The sequence below is a fragment of the Emydura macquarii genome, unplaced genomic scaffold, assembly GCF_026122565.2.
Source record: "Emydura macquarii macquarii isolate MOO-44397 ecotype Brisbane River unplaced genomic scaffold, CSIRO-AGI_Emac_v2 contig_306, whole genome shotgun sequence".
Lineage (NCBI taxonomy): Eukaryota > Metazoa > Chordata > Testudines > Chelidae > Emydura > Emydura macquarii.
In genome coordinates, this window is record NW_027130443.1 from 2,132,266 (window position 1) to 2,160,060 (window position 27,795).

Consider the following 27,795-nt stretch of genomic DNA (forward strand, 5'->3'; position numbering starts at 1 on the left):
CATGCCTGGATGCCGTCTTTCTCTGGGCCATGGTAGCGCCCAGAATGCCCAGCGAGGGTCAGGGCTGCACTGTGCTGAGCTCTGTACAAACGCAGGGTAAGAGACAGCCCTGCCGTGCAGAGACAGCTAAAGGAAGCTCTGTTAGACCCATTTTACAGAGGAGCGACTAAGGCACAGGTGATTATTATTATGGCTAGTGCCCAAGGCAGTGCAGATTGAGTTTAGGTCTCTAATTTGTACCCAGTGCCTTATCCTCCATCTCCCTGCTCCTCCAGCACTGCCACCCCCACCTCACTCTGCCTTAGCAATACCTGGCCCACTCTGCTCAGGGCTTTATCAACTGGTATGTTTGGGTTATGCTGACCATCTCCCGCAAGTGCACTGTTCTCCACAGGTTATTGGGGGACCTAACAACTCTGCCCCCCAGCCAATGGAGAAACGTGCTTGGTCCGTTTTTAAAGAAACCGGTCCCTTTAACATCCACACAGGTTCTTACAGTGGCTGCCCAGAGAGATTTTGTTTGTTTACCTTTTAGCATAGGACTCGGAGAATGCAGCGACTGTGCGCTGGCAGTGTTGGCACCGCTCCGAGGTGTCCTAAGGCAGTCGTGTGTTACAGCTGGAGTCGTTTTGAGATCATGGGAAGTCGGCCGTCTCACTGAAATGAAACCCCGGTTTGTGCAATGGGTTACATAACTGGCCTGCCCCCTTGCATCATCTGCACGAGACCTGCCTGTGAAGCGCTTGGTCTTCCAGCTCCTTCCAGGACTGTGAGCGTGTTTCTTGTGGAGTTGGGCTGCCTCTTGTGGTATTTAGAGTGTTACCCTTGGATCGTGTCTCAGCTCCTCCCCTGTTCCGCGGGGGACCTGCCCCGCACCAAAGCCTGCTCATTACAGCCGGGATTTTGGGAGCGTGGGACTGCTGCAGGTACGTTGGAATCTTGTGAGGCATTTCAGGGTTGGCAAATGGACCCAGTTCTGAGTCTCCATTGAGTTTCTTGTGCTAGAGAGCCCTGTGCTGCTGTACCTCTGGAAGGGGTTCCTCCAGGGGTGAGCGGGACCCGGCACCTTCTGGGGCTTTGTGAAACTGCACAGCCTTCGGTTAACACTGGGGCTTGTGAAACGTCTGGGTCTCCCTTGCTGTACAGACCAGTGCAGGTTGTGCCTGAAAGTCTTGCTCTGGTTTTTCCAAAACGATCGGCTCTAGAAATGCAGCTGGGGAGTGGGTGGCCGGTGTCGCGTGCAGGCTTGGCAAACTTTCCGAGGTGGACAATGAACATGGATTGTTGTTGAAAAGTTTTTGATTTTTAACTCTTTTTGGTTTTAGAGTGGCTGGAAATTGAGGGGGTGGGGCTGGGGTTAGGCAGCGCGGACAGCGGGTTGCAGGGGGCGAGCAGAGCTGCAGGGGACTCCCTGCACAGGGCAGCACCCCAAGGCACCTGGGCACAAGGTGCAGAGGAAGCTGTGGAGCAGAGACCCCAGACAGAGCTGCAAGGAGGGTGAGCCCTTATCCGCAGGAGAAGCCACCCACTGCTGAACGGCTCCTGTCCGGGGATGGCTTCCACGCCTCTGGCTGATGAGTGAGCAGGGCCATGACCGCGAGCTGCAGAGGGCTCCCTGCATGGTCACAGGGCCGGTGACCCTGGATCCCTGCAGTCGCTATAGTCCTGGTAGGGCAGAGCAGAGACCCTCCAGCTGTGGCTGCGAGAAGGAGGAGTCCCCGGCTGTGGGGCAGGCCACACTACTGCTGCCTGGATGGGCCAGCTGTTCGGTAGTGAGGGTGGCTTCCACTGTGGCCAGGTTCCTCTTCCTGGATTGGCCGGGACCGCAGCCTTCCCTGCACCGAGCGCCTGCGGGGATCAGGTGCCATTGGCCCCGCAGCAGCACAGGGACCTCCTGCAGCTCCACTGTCAGAGCAAGGGAGCGGGTCCTTGACTGTGGGGCCAGTGACACTAGATCCCCGCAGACTCAAGGCACGGGGGGAGGCTGCTTTCCCGCTGACTGTTACCGAGCCGTAACAGTCATCGACGTGTCAGCAGGAATAGAAGTTTACTAACATCTATCAATTAAAATCAGATCCTAGTTACACGGGAGGTCAGACTATATGATCACCGTGGTCCCTTCTGGCCGTGGAAAGAAGGAATCTGTGCTGCTTCTTAGGCCAACAGCAAGAAACCAAAACACAGACTGGAGTCTTGGTTTCGCAACATTCTCTCCATCATAGAGGACTGGAATCGTCACCCTGTGGTCACAGCCAGAAGCTGTCTAAGACTGTTGGGACACCTGGCAGCCTGCACTCAGGTAGTTCAGTACGCCAGGCTACATCTCAGACTCCTGCAGGCCTGGCTGGCTTCGGTTTACTGCCCCTCTTGGGGTTGTTTAGACCAAGTGGTGTCGATCCTGACACCAGTGTTGGTCTTGCTCAGGTGGTGGCTAGGCTGAGGAGGGGTCTGTGCAGGAGTTCCCTTCTCAAGCCCACCGCCCACCATGGCACTGGTAACTGACGCCTCGGATTCAGCATGGGGGCCCATCCGGGCCGGCTGAGAACTCAGGGACAGTGATTACAAGGGGACTTGTCCACTCACATCAACGTAAGGGAGTTGAGAGTAGTGTGGTTAGCATGTCAAACCTTCAAGGATCATCTGGTGGGCAAATGCATCACAGTGGAAACAGACAACACAACAGCGACATTTTATATAAGCAAACAGGGGTGCTCGCTCTTCTCCCCTGTGTCAGGAAGCCTGTGACCTCTGGCATTTTTGCATAACTCACAGAATCCATATAGAAATGTCATACCTTCCTGGGTTCCAGAATGTGCTCATGGACTTCCTCAGCAGGTCGATAGCTACCCACAAATGGCCCCTGTGCCCAGATGTGGTTAGTGACATCTTCCGAAAGTGGGGAATTCCCCAAGTAGACCTGGTCATGACGAAGTCCAACAGGAAATGTGTGCAGATTTGCTCTTTCCAGAGTCACAGTCAGGGCTCAATAGCAGATGCTTTCCTCATTCCCTGGTCAGGTCACCTGTTTTACGCCTTTCTGCTGATATCCTTGGTACACAGGGTCCTTCTGAAGGTCAAAAGAGACAAGTCAGTGATGGTCTTGATAGCCCCGGCATGGTTGCGCCAGCATTGGTTCACCATGCTTTAGCTCTCTGTGGAGACCCCCATCAGTCTTCCGTTAGTGCCAGACCTCATCACACAAGATCAGGGTTGCCTTCATCACCTGAACCTGCAATCCCTTCATCCCATGGCTTGGAAGCTCCATGGCTGAACCAGCAGGAGATGGAGTATTCAGAGCAGGTTAGGGAGATTCTCATGGGAAGTAGGAAACCTTCCACAAGGGGCTACCTACTTGGCAAAGTGGAAGAGGTTCTCCCTCTGGTCCTGGCAGAAATAAGCACCATAAACAAAGAAAAGAGGAGGGGGTGGGTGATTTCTACAGAAAGCAGAACACTAAAAATAACTAAAATGGAGTAACTGTGGTCAAGCAAACAATTATTTTCCTTCAAAACCCAGATGCCTTTTATGTGCGGCTTTGTGAAGGGGCAACTCGATATGCCCAGCTTAAACCTGATGATGCAAGGGATTGTAGGGCTATTGCTGCAGCATTTGTAAATCAGTCAGCTAGTGATATACGAAATTATTTTCACAAATCTTGTCCAGGATGGAACGGAAAAAGCATATCAGAAATTAGGGGGATTGCCACATATGTGTTTGAAGGACAAAAGGTAAAGGAACAATTGAAAGAAGGGAAAAGTGTTGCTTATCCTGGACTATCTGTTACACCTCAAGCATCAGGGGTTGTCAGTATCCTCACTGAAGGTCCACCTAGCGGCAATCTCGGCATTCTATCTCGCACCACATAGTGAGCCGTTTCCTCAAGAGTCTCGGCAGAACGTTCCCTCAAATGCATCAGCCTGTTCCCCAATGGGACCTTAACTTGGTGCTATCCATGCTGATGAGACTGCCAGTTGAGCCATTGGCAACACGTTCTCTTTTGTACCTGGCACTGAAGATGGCCTTCCTAGTAGCCATTATGTCAGCTAGGAGGATGTCAGAGCTTAAGACCTTGACATCGGAACCTCCCTACATGGTATTTTTCAGTGACAACGTTCACCTGCGACCACATCCACATCCAGTATTCCTTCCAAAGGTAGTCTCACAGTTTCACTCTAATCAGGACATCTTCCTCCTGGTCTTCTACCCCAAACTGCATGCAAGCGGCCACGAACAGAGTCTTCATTCACTGGATGTTAGGAGGGCGTTAGCTTTTGTAGGAAAATAATTGTTTGCTTGACCACAGTTACTCCATTTTAGTTGTTTTTAGTGTTCTGCTTTCTGTTGAAATCACCCACCCCCTCCTCTTTTCATTGTTTATGGTGTTTTAAAAGCAGGAATTTAGGGTCTGCAGAAACTTGCAGCTTTTAAAATAGCCCTTACTTGTTTTTTGGTGTCCAAATTTGTACCAAAACATTTGTCATTGCTCCAGCTATATAGCCATTTTCAAGACAATCTGCCAGTGCACATGGCTTTGACAGCGCTTGGAAAAATCGGCTGTTCAACAGCAAGCTCTGCTGTCCCTGAGCTCTGGAAGTCATGCCATTCCTCGAACACTGCCTGCATTTGGGGCAAAGTTCTCATCTGACTCGAGCAGAGAATAGGGCAGTGACATTTCCAGAAATCAGCCTTGGGGACGACTTGAACTCTCTCTCCCTGAAGGCTCAGGCTGAAGTCTGTGGCCTCGGCCCCTAAGCCACCCAGGCACAACAACACAAACTGACAACTTCTACACAGTTGTTTCCACAGCACGACCAGAGCCCTTTCCAATGTATTTATGTGGACGGACCTGCTGGGAGCGTTTTAAATATGACTTTTCTGCCATGGGTGCCGGACACTAGCTGAGTTCAGATCGACTGGGTAATCTCAGACTGGGGTGGTGCCATAGTTTGAGCCACAGGCATGCACACAAAAAGCTACAAACATCAGAAAATGTTACTGACCAGCCCTTTCCCCTGGATGTGGTATCTCAGGAATGTCTTGACCAAATAATCCCAAATTTGCAGCACTAACCCTTCCCAATGCCCCAATGAGGCACCTCAGATTTCAAGATTATTTGATTATGCCTGTGAATTTTAAAGCACTTTGAAAAACATCTTCTGTGGTTTTTTCCCCATGGAGTAGAAAATGGTTAGCTTGGTGGAACTGGAGGGTGGGGTGATTTATCCCTCGGTGCAACCTGCATACAGGCTCCGTTATTCTGCAGTGCCTCCTAGCCACCCTCACCCCATGGCTGTAGCAGAACCTGCTGCTGTGAGCTCCTTGGCCTGCCGAACCTGATTCCTGCTGAGCTCTGTTGTATTAATTCTGATGGGACATAGGGGGTTGGGGCGGGGATGAGAATATAATAGCTGAGCTCCTAAAAACCAGTGGGATCAGTGCTGTCAAAGCATTGGGAAAAATACATAGGAAGGTGTGGGAGGCGGTAGAAGTACGGGCTGACTGGCTAACGGCAATAATCCTGAGGAAAGGAGATCCTGCCATGCTGAGTAATTACAGCGATATAAGGTTAGTGTCAGTACCAGGAAAAATGATTAAAGTGATTGTTAACTGATTACAGCCAGTTTCAGAGGAAATAGTAGGCAAGGAACAGTATAGCCTCAGACCAGGCTGAAGTTACTTTGAACAGATATTCAGGCTCTGACAGTTGATGGAAAAAAGTGATAATGAGGATTAAAGATGCTTGCTCTTTTCATCAACTTCATAAAAGCATCTGATTCTGTTTGGATGGAAGCGTTATGGAAAGTAGGAAGATTATGTGGAGTTCCTGACAGGGTAACTGCACTTATAAAAGTTACGTACGAAGACTTCTGTAGTTCTGTAAGAACTGGTGGAAAGATAAGCAACTGATTCAAGTCAAAGTTTGGTGTAAAACAAGGGGGCATGGAATTACCATAATTTTTCTTCATGTTCTTCATTCTGGACGTTAAGAATGGTAGACAAGGAGGAGGGTGTGGCAATGGGGGATCTAGAATGAAGCTTTTTAGTTTATGCAGATGACATCATACAATCCGTAGACACGTTTGAATTAATGATGATACTCTTTACTACCTTGGAATACTGGTATAGTCCACTTGGACTTACACTAAATGACAAGACAATGAAGTAGTTGCATCTTGGAAAGGGGCAATAGATAGAATTGAAATGCAGCAGAGGTGAAGTAGTAGAACAAGTAAAATCTTATGTGTACCTGGGAAGCTTGATCAGTGTTGATGGTTGCATCAAGGTTGAGGTTAAAAGGAGATATGTTTCAACTACAAGTGAGGCACAGAAGTTGATGGAATTATGGACTGATAAAAACATTGTTTGGTACCAAAGTTAAAATGTATCAAACCAGTGTGCTAACCTTCTTAATGTATGGTCTGGGAGCAGCTGCATTAAATGAAACAGACGTCTCAAGTCTGGAGGCAGTTCTTCGGAAGATGGCAGGTGCAAAGTGGAATGATTTTAAGACAAGTGAAGTTAGGAAGAGAGTAGGGAGCAAAATCAGGATATGGGATTGGCTGCAATCAAAAAGGTTACAATGGTGGAGACACTGTAGAAGATAAACAGATAAGAGGAGACCAAAGAAAATCATGCAAACACAGAGATCAGTCAGTCCTAGAGGCCAATCACCAACTAGATGGCATCGTACTCAGAGACATCACCAGACTGGGCTTAATGGAGGAACAAGCCAGAGTTAGGCATGAATGGCTGCACTGTACTGCTCCCCCAGTCTGTAAAGATGCTTTGGGATTATGACCCAAAGAGTCAAAGGTGTGAACTTGATCATTGTCCAGCATGAAACAAAATTTGAGATTTGGTATCCAGAGACCTCAGCCTGCTCAGCACCACGGCAAATACGTTTTAACCTTTTATTAAAGATACAGGAAAGAAGGGAAAACATTTAGAGCATTTGAAGTGTAAAGTATTAAATAAAGCTTTCATTTGAAAAGCATCCCTTCCCTCTAGCTGGCGAGTCTTTAGAAAGAACCCCCCGCCTCTGATTTCCAGTTCAGAGGGACGTACACCCGCTCGCTTCGATCGTGCAAGCTTGCTACGACTGGCAGTGTGGCTGCAGCAATTTGGGGGCAGGCAGGTCTAGCTGCCTGACTACACCTATGCCTAGGCCCTAATTCACAGCCTCCATGTCCCACCTTGCGCCCCACTGCGGTTCCACGCGTGCTCAGTCCAAGCCAGTGCACGTTCGTCTACCTGAGCTGGAAATTTTAGCTCCAGATCGAAGTGTGGCCTCAACTGCTTCCGTGACTTGCTTCTGTAAATAAATCCTGTTCCCTGGTGTAGTCCTGTTCACCTGGGGATCTCAAAGCACTTTGCCTTCATCAGTTCAGCTTTACACACCCGTCCCCTTCAGGTAGAAAAGCTTCCTCATTTTACAGAGTAGGAAAGCGAGGCAGACAGGCGAGCAGCTCAGCTAAGATCACAGTGCAAAATAAGAAGAATGGAGGTCTAGGATATACCTAAAATGTAGATAGCTGTTGCTCACTCCCCTGAGAGATGTCGTCAAGCAGACCTAACCCCTGCTACAGACAGTGCTAGGTTGAAGGAAGAATTCCTCCATTGACGTAGATACTGCCCCTCGAGGGGATGGTTTAACTACCGACCTGGAAAACCCCTCCCATTGCTGTCACAAGAGTCTACACTACAGCAGCGCAGTTGCAGTGCTGCAGCCATGCTGCTAGTGCTTGTAGTGTAGACCCAGCCTAAGAATAAAACCAAGAGTCCTGACTCCCAGTTCTTGCACACCCATGCTTCCTGAAATATACACAGTTCAGCTGTCTCTGAAACTCCATGGGCCGGAAGTGGGCATCTCTTTCGCAATGCCATCAGGCTTTCTTGCAAAATGTCGAGTGTTTCCTGGATTAGGCTGGGCTGGAGATATCCCAAAGAACAGTCATTCTTGTGTATTTCAGTGCTTCTGCGAGAACTGAAACTGAAGAAGCACTAACGTGAACAGGGAAGACACAAGGGGGGGCAGTGTCCACCATTTCTGGGGGCGGGATGACAGAAAATACATGAGTAGCAATGCCCCACACCTAATCTGAGCATAGACCCATGCAGAGATACACCAGGCTGCAGAGGGCAGTTCCTAGGTGTGTCGCCAAGCCAGACACCAGAAAAGGAACTTTAAAAATTCGCAGGACTTTAAAAGGGAGGGGCGGCTTTCGGTCCTCCTGGCCCCTGGGCAGGGGAATTCATAATGGTGACCAGAGCAGTCAGTGTGGGGCATTGTGGGACAGCTTCTGGAAGCCAGTAACAGTCGACATAAGTAACGCTGTGTCTACACTGACACTGCGTTAGCCTAATGATGGCGACCCTGCTTCTGCTTTGCTCGGGGAGGTGGTGTTAAGTCAACATTGCAAGGCACTTACATCATTGTGAGCCAAATTTAAGTGAAGACGATTCCACAGCGGAGTCCAGGTAAGCTGCCTTGCATCAACCTGCCCGTGTCGTGTAGACCAGGCCTTTGTCTCCTAGTGCCCAGCTGGAAATGTTTCTCAGGAGGGGGACTAAAGCTATGAAAAGGAAGGACAAACACCTCTCTCTCCCTGCCCGTTGTATTCACCCTGATGAGACAAGGGAAGCATTTGTTGGACTCTGTGGAAGGGGTCCTGATTTGAGATTTGGTCAGTGATCTGCTGAAACGTGGTGAGAAACTTTGCTTGAATCTACTCCAGTTAAGGTGTTTGCAGTGTTTGCAGGTCCCAGGATATTGGAGAGGCAAGGGGGGGAGGGAGGTAATATCTTTTATTGGGCCAGCTTCTGCTGGGGAGAGAGACAAGCTTTCAAGCCACACAGAGCTCTTCTTCACGTCCAGGAAAGGTACGCCCAGAGTTACAACAAAATACAAGGTGGAACAAGTAGTTACACATATTGTAAGGGACCGTTCAAGGTGGAGTGGTCTACAGTACTGTGAACACATGGGTCATCAGCAGGGCTGGAACCTTTAGATCCACCACACAGACCCCTGTGACTTGAGCTAACAGAGTAACTGGTAGCAGCAGTAGGTTGTCATCCTCAATATGGCCCAGCACTCGAGGGGGATGGGAACCTTTGCCAGTGGGTTTCACGGATATTTGCTGGCAGCAGATAACAGTGAGACTCTGGGGTTCCATTCCAGGCTCTGGAGGGGAGTGTGCTTTGGTGGACACAGTCTCTTCTGCTCCATTCCCTCCAATCTGTCCCTCTCCTAGTCCTGTCTCTTCCCCGCCGTGGCTGCTCATCTCAGTCCCATTCTCCTCACCTAGTCGCCACTCCTCAGGCTTCTCACCCCACACCGAGTTTCCTTTCCCAGAAAGTTCCAGAATCTGCCTCTCACCTCCTCCTCTGGTCTGTCTCTTTCTTTCTCCTGGCCTGCAGTCACTTCCCATCCTGTCCATATTTCCCAGCCCCAGTGGTTCCCAGTCCAAGTCTCCCTCCCCAGGCTCCCTGTCCACTGATGAGTGTCATCCCCTCCCCAGCTCTTTGTCCCCAGCTCTTTTCTCAGCCAGTCCCAGTTCTCCCTTCACACCCTGACTTTTCATCAGATCTGTCTCCCCTTTCCCCAGCCACTGGTTCCCAGTCCCAGTCTCCTTGTCCAGCCAGTCCCAGTCTCATCCCAACTCCCTGTCCTAGTTTTCCTCGCCCTCTCCACCAGCCTCCAGTCCCACTCATCCCCCCACAAGCTGTTTGCCTCAATCCACTCCCTTCACTTTACAGTTTTCCCAAGCAGCAATGAACGTAACCTCTGCCAACAGCAGCGCTAATGAGGAATGAAAGACTGGCCCTGGCTTCTGGAAGAGGCCAGCAACTGACCCGCGTGATAATAGAAATTCTCTCATTTAGGCTGAATTTGCCATTTTGGACATAGATGAAATTTCACCTTTTCCATCCGTCAAACTCTTTTCAGGGATAATAGTGTAAATGTGCACACACGCTCACAATCACACATACTCATATACACATATTCACACTCATGCGACACACACTTACACTGTCGTACACATGCTCCTGTATACATATTCACACACAGACACACATTCACAAAACAATAACAATTTAAATTAAGAAACACACTCATTCACAGACCCATCACACACACACACACACACACACTCACTCACTCTAGCCTTCAGTGAATTATGAAACTTTATAAAGTCAGGGGATGAGCTTGCACTCTCGGTCACACTGGTGTAAATCAAACTTAACTCAATTGACTTTTCTGGATTTGCTCAACATTTTCACTGGTATAACTGAGAGCAGAAATAGGCCCATCATTGACCTCTCTAGAGAGAGAGGTACTTTGGACCGTATGATCGGAAAACACAAGAAAAGATTCCGGGTGTGCCAGTGAAAATACAACTAGGAAGAATTCTTTCAGCTTGCATGGGAGGTGGAAGAAGCAATGAAGATATTTCAGACATGCTGTTTTAACCCATGCAATTGAAAGAAAATTGACAACTAACAGGGAAGATCACGATTTTCCCACAGGGGCTTTTGCTTCTTTGCTCTGTGTCCATGAAAATAATGGAGGCTCTTTTTCCTTATGTGGAAGACCTGTTTTTGCAGCAAAACTGCAGTTTGGCAAGTTTGGTTTGCTCCTTGGGCATCATTTGTGTATTTCAAAAAGCTATCAGCTGGATGGAGAAGGAGAAATGTCATCATTGTCCAGCCTGCAAATTATTTTGAAAAGAAGGGTATGTCTACACTGCCGGGGCTGCACAGGTCAATGCAGTGGGCAGTGGAGACCTGCTCAGTCAATCCCAGCAGTGATCTTCGGTCGATGCCGTAAATCCACCCCCTGAAAAGATTAAGGCTGCGTTGACCAGAGGACATCTCTTGTCAACGCAGTGCAGTGGAGATGCTGCGGTAAGGGAAAGTAAGTCAGTCGACGGGAGATACATGAGCTATACTACGTAACTTGCTTATCTCCTCTTGACGGCAGTTGGCGTCAGTGTAGACCAGGCCGGCGTGAGAATGTCCATCCGGTCTCCGTCATGGCCAAGCCAGTGCCAGTATTCCCTGCAGTGGTGTTGCTGTTCTGCTGCTGGGGAGAAACACTCGCATTTTAAAGGAGAGTCTGAATCCAAGTAATTCAGTCCTGCTGGCAGCTCCCGAAATGCGATGTCCTGTTTCTGATTCTGCTGCGTGGGGCGCTGCAGAGCAGCTTTCCAATCATCCTGAGTAGTTATATCTGGGCGGCCTGGGGAGCGCAGTCAAGCTCAGGGAGATTCCATGCTGCCTTCTCACACTTCCTCCTCTCTGCTTCTCCCCTCCTAGCTTCCCAAGAGCTGTGTCTCCGGGACCAGGGGTTCAATCTGATTATGAGTGCACAGAAGGGCCATGTGAACAGCCTCTTCCTGAATGAGGGGTCAGCCAAGCGGCTCCGCTCCAACAGCCGGGTGCAGCGCTTCCAACAGGCCGTGCAGGAGCGGACGGCACGGGCCAAGAAGCGGATGCACAGCATCACCAGAGACAGCGCCAAGGGCTTCCTCAGGAGAAATGCCTTCGTCCTCTTCACGATCACTGCTGTCCTCCTGGGTAGGGAGCCTGGGGCCTGCAGGAGGTGTAGTGCTGCCCAGGGAGATTCATTAAACTAGCAGAAAGGGCGATTAAAGAAGCGCACCAGGGGATCAGGGTTCTGCCACAAGCACACTGCCCTTGGTCAAGTCTCTCCATCTTTCAGTGTCTCCATTATCAGTTGCGTTGCAGTAGCAGCTACAGACCCTTGTAAAGGCTCAGGGCTCTGTTGTACCGGGCGCTGTTCCCTCCTGGAATGGAAAGGCTGGCTTCGCCTCGCAGTTTTCCTCTTTGGCCCAGCTCTGCACTAGAAATGTTTGCTGGTGTAATCATGCTGGGCAGGAGGTGATTCTTTACAGCATTTTTACAGAGGCAAAAAGTGCTCGTTATAGATACAGTTGTTCTAGCAGAATAGTCCCCGTTCTGCTTGGGGAAGTGTTTGACGTCACCAGCTAAAACTCCCCGTGCTGCTCCAAGCTGTGTCTCCACCCCGAGGGACATCTGGTCACCCTAGGCTAGGGGGAAATAATGAAGGAAAATGCAGGGAATCCTTCAAGCTTGAGGAGCGGTTTGGAGGACTCTGCTCCCATGGGGACGGGGCAGCCTGTGATTTGTCACAATATCTCTGAGCCTCACTAACTCTCCTTGGATCGTCAGGGCTGCAGGGATCATTGCTCGTAGGGACTCACGTTCCCCTTCGCACCCCGCAGAGCTCTGCCGCTAACTGTTCCGGCATCTCTGCAAGAGCCAGCGCGTCTGAATTGGCCTGGTGCACATTGCAAGGGATGAGCACGGGGGAAGGGACCCAGCGCCTGCCATGGGCCCTGTGCGCATGTTGGGGCATAGGCCAGGGAGGGAGGCCACTTAGTTTGCCATTGGCCTGGTGCACAATTTGTGTGTCTGTGGGGAGGCCGCAGGGGTCATCCGGGGGGGGGCCCAGAGCCCACCATAGGCCCTGGGTGTGTCGGGGACAGGCAGGCTTACCCCAAGCCTGTGTGTCTGGGGGAAGGCAGCGGGGCAGGCCCCAGGCCCCACACGGCAGATGCAGTGGCTTTCGGCGGGATGTGGGGTAGACACCATCTTCTGTCCCTTCTCGTCCCTTGTCTCTCAGGGATCACGCTGGCCTTCGCCCTGCGACCTTACCAGATGAGCTATCGCCAGATCAAGTATTTCTCCTTCCCCGGAGAGCTGCTGATGCGGATGCTGCAGATGCTGGTGCTTCCCCTGATTGTCTCCAGCCTGGTCACAGGTGAGGGACCGTCCCCGGTGCTCGCAGGCAGCTGGGTCCCACCGGCCGCGGCAGCGCCCAGCAAAGGCAGCTGCCAGCCTCTGACCCGGCTCTCCCTGGAGGCCCTCGCTGCAGGCCCCCGGGGCTGACAGTGTCCAGTCGGAGGCTGGGGCTGTGGCGAGTGGGGCTGACCATCTCCCCTCTTGCCGGGGCGTGGAGGTCAGGGAAGCGGCAGGTCTGGGAAGGGGGCAGAGGAAGCACGATGGTGCCGACGGCCCCCAGCGCTTAGGTGCCATGTTCAGGCCCTGCACTTCCGAGACTTACAGATGTGTTGAGGGGGATATGGGGGGGGGGGGGTATTCACTGGCTTTTGCTGTACAAGGAAGTGGCCACCTCCGGAGCACGTGTGAGCATGGCAGGGTCAGAGTGCGCCTGAGATACGCGTCAGGGGGCTCCCTTCCCCTCTGCTAACACAGCAGCCAGTCCAGCCCCCTCTCCGTCACTGCCCTGGCTGCTCACCCTCCCTGCCACCCACGCGCCCTCAGAGCCCCACTCAAGGGCCTTCACAGTCTCTTGTCTCCAGACAAGCCCTAACATTCACCGGCCCCCACGTTTCCCCCTTTTCCTTTACAATAGCCTTCCCCCGTTTTCCATCTGTCACCTTTCTAGGCTCCTCATGCTCCTCTTCAGTCTGCCTTCTGTGCCCCACAAAGTCTGCTTTCTGCCCCCACATTTCTTACACCCCCCAGAATCTGCCCCACACCTCTGCAGCCTCCAAAATCTGCCTCCCACAGCTCCTGCACCTCACATTCCCCGCCCACTCAATCCCTCCTCCCTTCTGCAACCACATCTCCCTGCACCCCAAACCCTGCCTCCCACCCCTGCATCTCCCTGCACCCCAAACTCTGCCTCCCACCCCCACATGTCCCTGCACCCTCAGTGCGTGCCTCTCACATCTCTCTGCACCCCCAAACCCTGCCTCCCATCCCTACATCTCTGTGCACCCCCAGTGCATACCTCTCACATCTACCTGCACCCCCAGTGCGTGCCTTCCACCCCTCACATCTCCCTGCACCCCTAAAGCCTGCTTTACACACCCCCCATCTTCCTGCTCCCTCCTCAGTCTACTATTCCCTTTTTCAGTCCGTATCCCCCTGCACTCCCACAGCCTTCTTCCAAACCCACATCCACTTAGCGCCCCCAAGTCTGATTCCTGCATCCCACATTCCTCTGCGCCCCCAAAGTCTCCCTCCAACCCCTCCCCCACACTCCTTACTAATTTAAGAGGTAGATGCTCTTGCTTTGTTCCGTGTGTGGCTGCCCAGGCATGGCCTCACTGGATGGCAAAGCTTCTGGGAAGATGGGGATGCGGGCCGTTGTCTACTACATGGTGACCACCATCATCGCGGTCTTCATCGGCATCCTCATGGTGATCATCATCCATCCGGGCAAAGGGTCCAAGGACAAACTGCACCGGGAGGGCAAGATTGAGCAGGTGCAGACAACTGATGCCTTCATGGACCTGGTCAGGTGAGTGAACAAGCTGGTGTGTGGTAAGAACGTGCCCCTGTGATAAGTAAGGCCCCATCCCGCACTGAAAGCTCTTCAAACCCCCACCCTGGACATGGAGGACATGCCCTGAACAAGCAGTGAAAGGAGAGACCCAGCGGAGCACAGACCCTATTGGCTTCTTCGGAGGAAGCTTCCTGGTAGAGCTGCTGCCTGGGGCAATGTGCAGAACACTTTGTTGCCTGATCTACTGATTGTGAATTAATTATACAGATTATTTAAGAATTCCCAGTTTATACTCTGAGGTTTGGTAGGTTCTGGTCCCGAGGTCAGGCCCCGTGTTATTAAAGTTACTGTTAAGTTGGGAACCCTGATGTGTGGGTGCAACACTCATACCTAGAAAGAACATTGTGAATTTGCAATAGATTTATTAATACAATTAGTAAAGTTGCATACTCTCCAACCTGGCAAGGAAGGTAGGGAGAATATAAAATGAGCATCTGAGCAACTATATACTCATGCCATCCCTTACAGCAAAACCTGAAGTGTGAGCCCTTGTCCTCATACTCACAGTCATCATCATCTGCTCATGCTGGCATCTCCCAAGGCACACAGGCCAGGATACAACTTTTACAATGTGTTATGATGATGCCCACTATGCCTAATGCATATTCAGCAGGTGTTCTTATCTCTTTTCCTTATCTGTATTTCCTCACCTACTAGTGCTGGGGTGCCCTTCTCCCATAGTTAGTAGGCCTTTCACCTCAAGTTTACTAGCACATACGTCAGTTAGTTACCATGGCCTTCCCGTGGTCGGACATCTGCTGATGTTCCTAACTTTAAAACATCGAAAGCTGACATCACCTGTCAGCAGTTGAGTGGCTACAGAGTTCTGTCATGTGATATCCCATGATCTAGGGTTACTCCTGCTTAGCTGCTTATGCTAAAGTGTTTTGGGCCTTATGCCTAGATTAGTTCAGCTAAGTTGTTGTCTTACAGGCCTTGAGGCTTGTAGGATCATTGCATTACTGCCTTATCTTATGCCTGTGCCTTACTTAACAAATATCTGTACCTATGGGCTACAGCTCACATACAGTAAAAACATAAGAAGGGCCAGGCTGGATCAGACCAGTCGTCCATCTAGCCCAGCATCCTGTCTTCAGCAGTGACTAGTGCCAGGTGCTTCAGAGGGAATGAACAGAACAGGGCCATTTATCAAATGACCCATCCCTTGTTGTCCAGTCCCAGCTTCTGGAAGTCAGAGATACAGGGACACCCAGAGCATGGGGCTGCATCCCTGACCATCTTAGCTAACAGCCATTGATGGACCTATCCCCCATTAATTGCTTTTTTAACCCAGTTATGCATTTGGCCTTCACAGCACCTTCTGGCAACAAGTTCCACAGATGGACTGTTGTGTGAAGAAGTACTTCCTTATCTTTGTTTGAAACTTGCTGTCTCTTAATTTCATTGGGTGACCCCTGGTTCTTCTGTTACGTGAAGGAGTAAATAACACTTTCTTATTCACTTCCTCCACACCCGTCATGATTTTATAGACCTCTAGCATATCCCTCCTTAGTTGTCTCTTTTCTAAGAAGAACAATCCACGTCTTTTTAATCTCTTCTCATAGAATCATAGAATTTTAGAGTTGGAAGGGACCTCAGGAGGTCATCTAGTCCAACCGCCTGCTCAAAGCAGGACTAACCTCAGCTAAATCATTCCAGCCAGGGCTTTGTCAAGCCGCAACTTAAAAACCTCTAAAGATGGAGATTCCACCACCTCCCTAGGTAACCCATTCCAGTGCTTCACCACCCGCCCAGTGAAAACCTTTTTCCTAATATCCAACCTAGACCTCCCCCACTGCAACTTGAGACCATTGCTCCTTGTTCTGTCATCTACCACCACTGAGAACAGCCTAGCTCCATCCTCCCTGGAACCCCCTTTCAGGTAGTTAAAGGCTGCTATCAAATCCCCCCTCATTCTTCTCTTCTGCAGACTAAACAAGCCTAGTTCCCTTGGCCTCTTCTCATAAGTCTTGCGCTCCAGCCCCCTAATCATTTTTGTTGCCTTCTGCTGGACTCTCTCCACATCCTTTTTGTAGTGGAGGGCCCAAAATTGGACACAATACTCCAAATGCGGCCTCACCAATGCCAAATAGAGGGGAATAATCACTTCCCTTGATCTGCTGGCAATGCTCCTACTAATGCAGCCCAATATGCTATTAGCCTTCTTGGCAATCAGGGCGCACTGCTGACTCATATCCAGCTTTTTATCCACTGTAACTGCCAGGTCCTTTTCTGCAGAACTGCTGCCTACCTCATTGGTCCCCAGTCTGTAGCTGTGTGTGGGATTCTTCCATCCTAAGTGCAGGACTCTGCACTTGTCCATGTTGAACCTCATCAGATTTCTTTTGGCCCAATCCTCCAATTTGTCTAGATCACTCTGTGTCCTATTCCTACCTTCCAGGGTATCTACCACTCCCCCTAGCTTGGTATCATCTGCAAACTTGCTGAGGGTGCAATCCTCCCCATCCTCCAGATCATTAATGAAGATGTTGAACAAAACCAGGACTGCCCCTGGGGCACTCCGCTTGTGATCGGCTGCCAGCTAGACATGGAGCCATTGATCACTACCCATTGAGCCTGATGATCTAGCCATCTCTCTATCCATTTTATAGTCCTTTCATCCAACACATAATTCTTTAACTTGCTGATAAGAATACTGTGAGAGACCGTATGAAAAGCTTTGCTAAAGTCAAGGTGTATCACGTCCAAGCCAGTCACCTCTTCATAGAAGGCAATCAGGTTGGTCAGGCATGACTTGCCCTTGGTGAATCCATGTCGACTGTTCCTGATCACCTTCCTCTCTTCCAAGTACCTTCAAATGGATTTCTTAAGGACCTGCTCCATGATTTTTCCAGGGATTGAGGTGAGGCTGACCGGTCTGTAGTTCCCTGGATCCTCTTTCTTCCCTTTCTCATGTGGAAGCTGTTCTATTCCCCTAATCATTTTTGTTGCTCTTCTCAGAACTTTTTCTAATTCTAATATATCTTTTTTTAGATGGCCTACTAGAACTGTCTGCAATATTCAAAGTGTGGCTTTACCATGGATTTAAATAGTAGCATTGTGACATTTTCTGTCTTATTATCTCTTTCTTATGGTTCCTAACATTACGCACACTGAGGAGATGTTTTAAGAGAACTACACAAAGACTTCAAGGTCTTTTTCTTGATCTGGTAACAGCTAATTTTGACCCCATCATTTTGTATGTATAGTTGGGATTATGTTTTCCAATGTGCATTACTTTGCATTTATCAACATTGACTTTCAAGTGCCATTCTGTTGCAGTCATTCAATTTAGTGAGATCCCTTTGTAACTCTTCAGGGTCAGCTTAACTATCTTGAGTAATTCTGTATGATCTACAAACTTTGCCACTTCATTGTTTATATCTTTTTCCAGACCATTTATGAATATGTTGAACACCACTGCTCCAAATACAGATCTTTGGGGGACCCTGCTTTTACCTCTCTCCACTGTGAAAAACTGGCCATTTATTCATACCCTTTGTTTTCTTTTAACCAGTTACTGATTCATGAGAGGACCTTCCCTCTTTCCCATGACAGCCTATTTTGCCTTTAGAACCTTTGCTGCAGGACCTTGTCAAAGGCTTTCTGAAAGTCCAAGTACACTATACCCACTGGATCACCCTTGTCCACATGCTTGTTGAGCCCTCCAAGAATTCTAGTAGATTGGTGAGGTATGATTTCCCTTTACAAAAGCCATGTTGATTCTTCCTTAACATATCGTGTTCATCTCATGTGTCTGAAAATTCTGTTCTTTACTATAGTTTCAACCAATTTGCCTGATACTAAATTTAGGCTTACCAGTCTGTAATTGCCTTTTTTAGAAATTGGCGTCACATTAATTATCCGCCAATCATCCAGGCTGATTTAAGTGATAAGTTACATACTACAGTTAACGGTTCTGCAATTTCATATTTGAGTTCCTTAAAAACTCTTTGGTTAATCCCATCTGGTCCTGGTGATTTATTATTGCTTGATTTATCAGTTTGTTCCAAAATCTTCTCTATTGAGCCCCTCAATCTGGGACAGTTCCTCAGATTTGTCACCTAAAAAAATGGCTCCTGTATGGGAATCTCCATCACATCTTCTGCAGTGAAGACCAATGCAAATAATTCATTTAGCTTCTCAGCAACAACCTTGTCTTCCTGGAATGCTCCTTTAGCACCTTGATCATCCAGTGGCCACACTGATTGTTTGACAGGCTTACTGCTTCTGATGTACAGTAGAACCTCATAGTTATGAACACCTCAAGAATGGAGGTTGTTCATAACTCTGAAATGTTTGTAACTCTGAACAAAACATTGATTGTTCTTTCAAAAATTTCCAACTGAACATTGACTTTATACAGCTTTGAAACTTTACTGTGAAGAAGAAAATGCTGCTTTCCCTTTATTTTTTTAGTAGTTTACATTTAACACAGTACTGTACTGTATTTGCTTTTTTTTCTCTCTTTTTTGTTTTGTCTCTGTTGCTGCCTGATTGCATACTTCCAGTTCCAAATGAGGCGTGTGGTTGACTGGTCAGTCATAGCTCTGGGGTTCATAACTCTGAGATTCTTCTGTACTTAAAAAATATTTGGCTGTTAGTTTTTGTTTCTTTTGCTAGCTGCCTTTCAAATTCTTATTTGGCCTGCCTTCTTGTACTTTTACACTTGACTTGCCAGAGTTTATGCTCCTTTTATTTTCCTCAGTAGGATATGACTCCCAATTTTTAAAAGATGTCTGTTTGTCTCTAACCACCTCTTTTATGTTGTTGTTTAGCCATGCTGGCATTTTTTGGTCCTCTTGCTGGGGTTATTTTATTTGGGGTATGCATATAGTTTGAGCTTTTATTATGGTATTTTAAAAAGTTTCCATGTAGTGTGCAGGCATTTCATTCTTTGACTGTTCCTTTTAATTTCCATTTCATAAGCCTCTTCATTTTTATGTACGTTTCCTTTTTGATGGTAAATGCTACTGTGATGGGTTTCTTTGGTTTTACCCCCTACTAGGATGTTATATTTGATTACATTATGATCACGATTACCAAGTGGTTCAGCTATATTCACCTCCTTGGATCAGATCCTGTGCGTCATTTAGGACTAAATCAAGAATTGTCTCTCCCCTTGTGGGTTCCAGGACTAGCTGCTCCAAGAAGCAGTCATTAATGATGTCTAGAAATGTTACTTCTCCATCCCATCCTGAGGTGACATATTCCCGGTCAGTACGGTAATAGTTGATATACCCCATTATTACTGGATTTTCTGGTTTTATAGTAGTCACAGCTACTGTGTAGTATACACAGCTGAGTATTCACAGCTACTGTCACGGGTGGTTGGTAGTACATTTCTACAGCTGCACTCTTATTATTAGTCAAGCTTGGAATTTCTGTCCTTAGAGATGCTGTGGTACTGTGTGATTCATTTAAGATTTTTACTATATTTGATTCTATGCTTTCTTTCACATTTAATGCCATTCTTCCCCCCTCCTCCCAGTGGAACCTACTCTGTCATTCCTACATATTCTGTATCCTGGTATTACAATGTCCCATTGATTATCATCATTCCACCAAGTTTCTGTGATACCCATCATGTCAATATCCTCTTTTAATACTAGGCACACTAGTTCACCCATCTTACTATTTAGACTTTTCCATTTGTATATCAGCCCTTATAAAATCTGGCAATATTTAGTTGTCTGCCTTCATGTATTGTATTTGAATGGGACTCTTTTTTGTTTGACCGTTACTCTTCCATTCCTACCTGTACTTTATCAAGTTTTATCCTCTCCTCTTTATTAGGATATGGAGTATCCCCTTTAATAAAGCCTTCCCTTAGGGATATGCCTGTCTGAACTGTGTATCCTCCACACCTGGTGGCTTTCTCCCAGCTCTCAGTTTAAAAACTTCTTTATGGCCTTTTAAATTTTATATGCCAGCAATCTGGTCCCACTTTGGTTTATGTGGAGCCCACCCTTCCTGTAGAGGCTCCTCCTTTCCCAAAACGTTCCCCAGTTCCTAACAAACATAAACCCTTCCTCCCAACACCATCATCTCATCCACACATTGAGACCCTGCAGTTCTGCCTGTCTAACTGGCCCTGCATGTGGAACTGGAAGCCTTTCAGAGAATGCTTCTATGTAGGTCTTGGACTTCAATCTCTTACCTAGCAGCCTAAATTTGTCCTCCAGGACCCCTCTCCTATCCTTCCCTATGTCACTGGTACCGACATGTACCGCGCCCACCAGCTCCTCCCCAGCACTGCACATACGTGTGCCTAGATGTCTCGAGAGGTCTTCAACCTTCACACCCAGCAGTAAGGCACCATGTGGTTCTTCCAGTCACCACAAACCCAACTGTTTATATTTCTAATAACTGAATCCCCCATTACTAGTACCTGGCTCTTCCTAATAACAGAGGTTCCCCCCCCCCAAGGGGGGTGAGAGGGCACCACGACGTCAGCTGGAAGAAGGATCCCAATTATGGGATTATTTTCCTCCACTGTCGTTTGATGTTCTCCTTCCCCAAGACTTTCATCCTCGTCAGTAGCACAGAGGCTGTCAGACGGGGGTGGGGCTGCTCTGCTGTGTCTCAGGAAGTCTCGTCTGTGTACCTGTGTCTCCCTCAGCTCCTCCAGTTCAGCCATTCTGCTCTCCAGGGAGGGCCAGGAGCTGTTTGCACTGCACGCACACGTACGCCACCTGCCCATTGTGCAGGGTGCATTCGGTGCATAAACTGCTGCTGGACGTTGGCCTGCATTCTTTTTGCTGAGGTTTTTGTTGGTTTGTTTGTTCTGCAGAGTGCGGTGCTAAGACTGGTGTCATGGTACAGGCTGAGCTGCAGTTCACATCCCTTTGCAGTCCCTCTCGAGTGAACTCCTCAGGTGCGAGGCCTGGCTTCCTCGGCTCTCTCAAGGCGGGAACCCCACCGCTTCACCACTCTGAGACTAGCTCTCTGGGTTGTAGCCCCCCATCGACTTCACCACTCTGATAACACAACACACTCAGCTGTATCTGGCACCTGCAAGAAAACTTCCCTCTGGGAGCCTGTGACCCTCGGTCAATTAAAGTGACCCAAACACAGCCTTCAAAACCAGCGTGTTGTTCATTCACGCACAGGTACACAGCAAACAGAGAAAAGGGTCACGAGAGCTAATGTCTGTACGTGCCTGGTCTCAGCTAGACATTATCCTCTCTTTGCAGGTCAGGAGAGACAGCTCCTGCGGCTCTTAGCATCTACCCACGCACCCGCTCCTTCCTTACTAGGCAGGGGCCTTTAATGGTTCAGTGTCTCTTTGATCCAGGCTGTGGCCTTGGAAAAATAAATCTGTTAACCTGGCTGGAGTTACGGAGGCTGGCATTTGCCAGTTAATAGCTCTCCCACTATAGTCTTAAGGACCCTTGGTATTCTCTCTGGAGGTATCTTAGCTCTGTCATTTTCTTATTTCGTATCTGTTCTGCCTACCAGCCTTCTTTGAGTTAACTCAGGTGCACTGAGGTGCATATTGTATTCCTAAAAATAATACAGATATGTCTCTCCTTCTCCACATCCAGTCTTACTGAGTATCTTTAGTCATGCCTGGGAAGAGAATAAAGAGCCTCTCATGAAATATGCTGAGGCCATGTCTACACTAGCGAGCTTACTAGCTTACGTCTACACTAGCGAGCTTACTGCTTACATGTCTACACTAGCGAGCTTACTAGCTTACATGTCTACACTAGCGAGCTTACTAGCTTACGTCTACACTAGCGAGCTTACTAGCTTACATGTCTACACTAGTGAGCTTACTAGCTTACATGTCTACACTAGCGAGCTTACTGCTTACATGTCTACACTAGCGAGCCGATGCAGCTACACTGCTGTAAGAGCGCTTGTGTTGCTGCTCTGTGCTGACAGGAGAGCGCTCTCCCGTTGACATAATAAAACCACCTCCACGAGCGGCGGTAGCTCCGTCGGCAGAAGAAGCTCTCCCACTGACAGCGCTGTGCACGCTGCCACTTCTGCTGACAACATTTATGTCACTCGGCGGTGTTTTTTCACACCCCTGAGCAACATAAACTTTGCTGACTAAGTGGTAGCGTAGACATGGCCTGAGACTGTGAAATCCTCATTGAGGGGAGCCGCACATACCAGGGTGAGAGAAACAATGCAAAGCAGAGATTGAAAACAGGGTCAGCAATAACTAGGTATCTCTGAAATACTCCTGAGGACACATAATCTGACAGCTCCTTTCCCCGCCACAGAAACGGGGGCACATGGGAAGCAGGAACTGCTGAGAAAAACTAGGGCCTAATTCTCCCCTGCTCTGCACCTTGTGCAGTCTTTATACCAGTGCAAGGTAGAAACAAAGACGTGTACATGGGCGGCACGTGACACCTGCCTTTGGTGAGGCTGGGCGGGGGGTCACTGGCGCGCAGACCGTGGCCCCGCCCCCTGCTCCGCCCCCTCCCTGCCTACCACTCGCTCCTCTTCACCCCCTCCACTGACGCCCCACACCCCCGCCCGCCACTTGTGCCTCTTGGGGGAGGGGGTGAAGAGGTGTGAGCGGCAGGCGAAGAGGAGCCTCGGGGCCCAGGGCAAAGAGGCGCGAGCAGCGGGCGAGGGAGGGCCCTTGGAGAAGGGGTGAAGAGGTGTGAGCGGAGAATCTCGGAGGAGGGGCAGAGCGGGGCCTGAGGCGGAGCGGGGGTGGGGCAGAGAGGTGGAGTGGGAGTTTCCAGCGGTGGCTTAGCCCCCCCAAGCCTATTCTACCCGCCGCCCATGGAAGTGTAAGACTGGAAGGGACCGTGAGACGTCTAGTCCAGTGCCCTGCACTCGGGGCAGGACTAACTCGTATTATCTAGACCATCCCTGACAGGTGTCTGTCCTGTCTGCTCTGAAATCCCTCCCGCTACGGAGATTCCACCACCTCCCTAGGCCATTTATTCCAGGGCGGAACTACCCTGGCAGCGAGGAAACTCTTCCTAATGTCCAACCTACACAGCCCTTGCTGCAATTTAAGCCCATTGCTTCTTGTCCTATCCACAGAGGTTGACGAGAACAATTTTTAGTAGGTGTAAAGTCCCACTATTCTGATGTGGCAGCAATTTACACCCCCTTCACACTCACTCTGCCCTGGTGTAAATGACTACACAAGGTGCAGGGCACCCAAGAAATCAGTCAGGGCTCAGAGCAGACAGTAAATTAGCCACAAGTTTGCACTAAGATACGGCTGCTCAAAGCCCAGTGCAGTTCGCTGCTGCATCATACAGTGGCATCATGTCTCAGTGCAGGGAAATCATCGTGCTTTTCCCGATGGCCCTGGTGTGGTGCACCTCGAATATTGCCTGCAGTTCTGTGCACCCTGCTACCAGAAAGACAACGATGAAATGGAGGGCACCATAGGCTGGATTTTGCAAGTGAGGGGCAGTGAGCTGTATCAGGCAGGGGAACTCAACTCGCAGAAAGCAGTGGAAGCTCCATAGTCTGGGACACTTAAAATTGGACGGTGCCAGAGAACGTGTCCTAGGGAACAATCCTGCCCTGGCCCCGGGGAGGTGGAGGAGATGGTCTAATAGAGAAGGAAAAGATCTAACTTTGATGATTCTAGGACCCTATGTAACCACAACGGCATAAAATGTAGCTTGCCGAGACCAGCGTCCCAGGGCCATGTGCTATCCCAGGAGCGCACAGCCACTTGCAATGTTTCAAGCCGTGGGGCCAGGGAGATGTCTCGCTTGGCAACGTTTGCAAGGGCACTGAATAGCCTGAAAAGAGGGTCGGTGCCATTGGCACTGTGCTCTTACTAGCCTTGACGTCCTGAATAAGCCAGCACCTAGTGCCATGGATTAGGCAATGGGCCTGCTCGCCTGGCTTCATAACCTTCTGCTTGTTTTATCTGCTGCAGGAATATGTTCCCGCCTAACCTAGTAGAAGCCTGCTTCAAACAGGTATGGACGCCGGTTCCCCGGCCTGCTTCTTCCTGCCCAGCACCTTGTGCCATTCTTTATGCCTGTACAGAACAGGCTGCACTCTGAACCGCCCCCCTCTGGGGATGCAGCCCAGTGATGGCTCTATGCCACCTTTACAACTCCCAAAGTGCACTCCTCCAGCAATCGCTGCTGCCACCAGCACAAGTTAGAGCAGCTCCCAGGCTGCCTTACCCAGTTGTCTGTAGATTGGGCAGTAGCCTGCAATTGCTGGAGCACAGACTGCTCTGGCCACTACCCCTCCTGCCCTGGGCTTGCTCCTCTCAGGGGCCTGCCGGGGGCAGCGTGGGGCCTTGTGTGCCAGTCCTGGGCTGCCTCTCTGTGTAGCACCTGTGCACTCAGGAGTAGTCTAAAGGGGCCAGAGCAGGAACCTGACTGTCTGGCCCAAGGGTGCCAGATGGGTGTAAAATGACTCCCAATGGGAACCCTCGCTCACACTGCCAGCACCCTGCCAGCTGAGCGGTGGAAGAGACTTTTCCCGGAGTGTAAGCAGCACAGCATCTGGATCACTTGGTAAGCTGGTCTCAGTTGAACAAAATAGGTTTTAATACAGCCAACCGCAGTCAGACAGCTAAGAACAGGGACACCGGCCATGCCTGCAGATGCTGGGACCGGACTCTGTACCCAGTGATGCTGGGGAGGATCTAGGGGGTCATAGTGCACAAGCAACTGAATGCAAGCTTCCAGTGAGATGCTGTGGCAGGAAGGGCTGATGCGACCCTTGGATGGATAGGCAGGGGAGCAGTGAACACACATGGGAAGATGATTCTACCTGTGTATACAGCAGTGGTGAGACTGGCACTGGAACGCTGCACTGAGTTCTGGCATCCACATTTTAGAAAAGATGTTGAGAAAAAGGAGAGGATGCAGAAAAAATTCCACAAAAATCATTTGGGGGCTGGAGAAAATGCCTGAGAGTGAGAGACTCAGCTACCCACAGAAGTGGTGGATTCTCGTCTGTGCTCTAGACATCTGTGAAGCTATGCATTGAGCCAGGGAATTAGACGGGCACAAACAGTTTTCTGCCAAGTCACTGGGAGACCAGGCTGCTTTGCCCCTTTCAGGATCAGGCCCTTTATGTTGCTGAGCAGCCATAGAGGAGTGCAGGGTGATTCTTCAGAGACTTGTGGGCACCGCTGATAATCGTGTATTGTTTCAGTACAAGACGCAATACGGCACCAGGGTCTTCACCAGAACCATCCTCCGCAGCAGCAACGTCACAGCAGGGGCCGTCGTCAGCACGCAGGCTTCCATGCCTGAGAATGTCACTGGCACCCTGGAGAACGTCACACAGCCCTTTGGGAGCCACCAGGAAGTGCTGAGCTTTGAGGAAGTCATCCCCGTCCCCGGCTCGGCCAGCGGGGTGAATGCGCTGGGGCTGGTGGTGTTTTCCGTGTGCTTTGGCCTGGTGATTGGCAGCATGAAGCAGAAGGGACGGGCCCTGCAGGAGTTCTTCAACTGCCTCAACGAAGCCATCATGAGGCTGGTGGCCATTATCATCTGGTGAGGAGCAGGGTGAGGGTGGGGCAAGGAGACCTGGTGAGAGATGAGGCTAGTTTTAAAGGGGATGTGCACAGGGGAAACAAAGGAGTAGTTTTGCTCCCAGTGCTGGAGGGAGGGATTCTCATTCACAAGCATGTGGTGGGGTTTGTTTGTTCGTTGTTTTCTCATAGCTGTATCAGAGATGTCAAGACGTGCTGCCACGATGCTGCGGGAGATCGCCTCGGAGGACCAGAGAGCTGGAGTGGGAGGTCACTAAGCCTTTAATTAAAAGGGCAGGCTGCAAGTCTGGCACACAGAGAGCTTTCCTCCCAGCTCTCATACAAACCCTGTGGAACCCCACTAGAAACATCCCCATTCAGTGACTCCCCACTGATAACTCCTTTCTGAGATCTGTCAGTTAGCCAGTTTTTAATCAATTTAACGTGTGCTCTGTTGATGTTGTTTAGTGCTAATTTTTTAATCAGAACGTCACGTGGTACTAACTCAGATGTCTTACCAAAGTTTAAGTATATTACATCTCTGCAGTTATTTTTATCAACCAACCTTGAAATCACATCAAAGAATGAAATCGGTCTTGTCAAACAAAACTGATTTTCCATAGAACTGTGTTGACTGGCATGAATTGTATTCCTATTAATTGTATTAATTGCAGTATTAATTGCAGTATTAATTCCTATTCTTGGATTCTTTGTTCACTGAATCCGGTATCAGTTTCTCTATTATTTTGCCATGATGTAAAGGTAGCTGGTCTATAGTTACACAGCTCAGCCCGTTTACCTTTTTGGAAGATCGACACGGCATTAGCACTGTTCCAGTGATCTGGAATTGTTCTGGTATTCCAAGATTTATTAAAAATTAACATCAGCAGGCCAGTAATCTCCTCAGCCAGCTCTTTAAGGAGGCAGGTTAGGTACAAGTTAATTGGGCCTGCTGATTAAAAATGTTTATCCCTGGTAGATATTAACATCCTCCTAATTTACTGATTAGGTGGAAGGCACTTCATCATCCCCATGTGAGATGAATACATTATCCTGCCTCTTTCCAAATAGAGACTAGAAATAATGATTGAACCAGGGGCGGTGGAACAGGGCTGGGGGGGCCTAGCTCCCCCTCAGTGGAAATATATGGAGGGGCTGATGAATATTTCTGCCCTCTCTAATGGTTCCTCCACAATATCTTATGGAGACGACAGCGGGATCAGGAGGAGGGGCTGGAGCATCCCCAGAAATCAGGCTGGCCAGCAGGAGCAGGCAGGAACCCAGTCCTGTCCCTGCCTTCCAGCCACTGCAGGTCCTGGCGGAGACACCTGGCCCTGAGAGGGGCAAGAACGTGTGCTAGCCCGTGGGGTGGAGCGAGGGATGGGAGGCGCAAGGGCACTGGGCACCAGCCTCCAAGGAACTGCTGTAGGAATGGCAGCAGGAAGTGCTGGGACATCCCTTCCCAGCCTATTGCCAGCTGCCCCTCCCCTTGGCCAGTTCTCAGTAGCTCCCCTCACTACCCCTCTTGTCTGTTTGCCTCCCCATTCACAATGAGCTTCCGTATCGAACCCTTCTGGCTTTGTGCATCATCATTCCGTGTTTACCGTGTCCATCTAGTAATGGGCCTATGCCATTGCTAGGGTTCCTCTTTTTCCTAATATACTTAAACTTCTTCATATAAGAACATAAAAATGGCCAAACTGGGTCAGACCGATGGTCCATCTAGCCCAGTGTCCTGTCTTCTGACAGTGGCCAATGCCTGGTGCTACAAAGGGAATGAACAAAACAGGACAATTGTCAAGTGACCCGTCCCCTGTCACCCAGTCCCAACTTCTGGCAATCAGAGGCTAGGGACACCCAGAGCATGGGGCTGCATCTCTGACCATCTTGGCTAATAGCCATTGATGGACCCATGAACTTATCTAATGCTTTTTTTAACCCAATTATAATTTTAGCCTTCACAATCTGCCCTGACAGCAAGTTCCACAGGTTGACT

The 27,795-nt window shown here is 49.5% G+C and overlaps 1 protein-coding gene across 1 annotated transcript in view; it reads left to right on the forward strand.

Moving 5' to 3' along the window:
- The window catches only part of LOC137158899 (excitatory amino acid transporter 1-like), a 63,201-nt gene that overhangs the window by 23,622 nt on the left and 11,784 nt on the right, over nucleotides 1–27,795 (forward strand). The window contains exons 4-8 of the mRNA XM_067556883.1: nucleotides 11,317–11,577; nucleotides 12,668–12,805; nucleotides 14,110–14,314; nucleotides 24,237–24,279; nucleotides 25,478–25,821. Coding sequence (XP_067412984.1) covers nucleotides 11,361–11,577; nucleotides 12,668–12,805; nucleotides 14,110–14,314; nucleotides 24,237–24,279; nucleotides 25,478–25,821 — 947 coding nt within the window. The 5' untranslated portion in view covers nucleotides 11,317–11,360. The remainder of the gene's footprint in view (nucleotides 1–11,316; nucleotides 11,578–12,667; nucleotides 12,806–14,109; nucleotides 14,315–24,236; nucleotides 24,280–25,477; nucleotides 25,822–27,795) is intronic.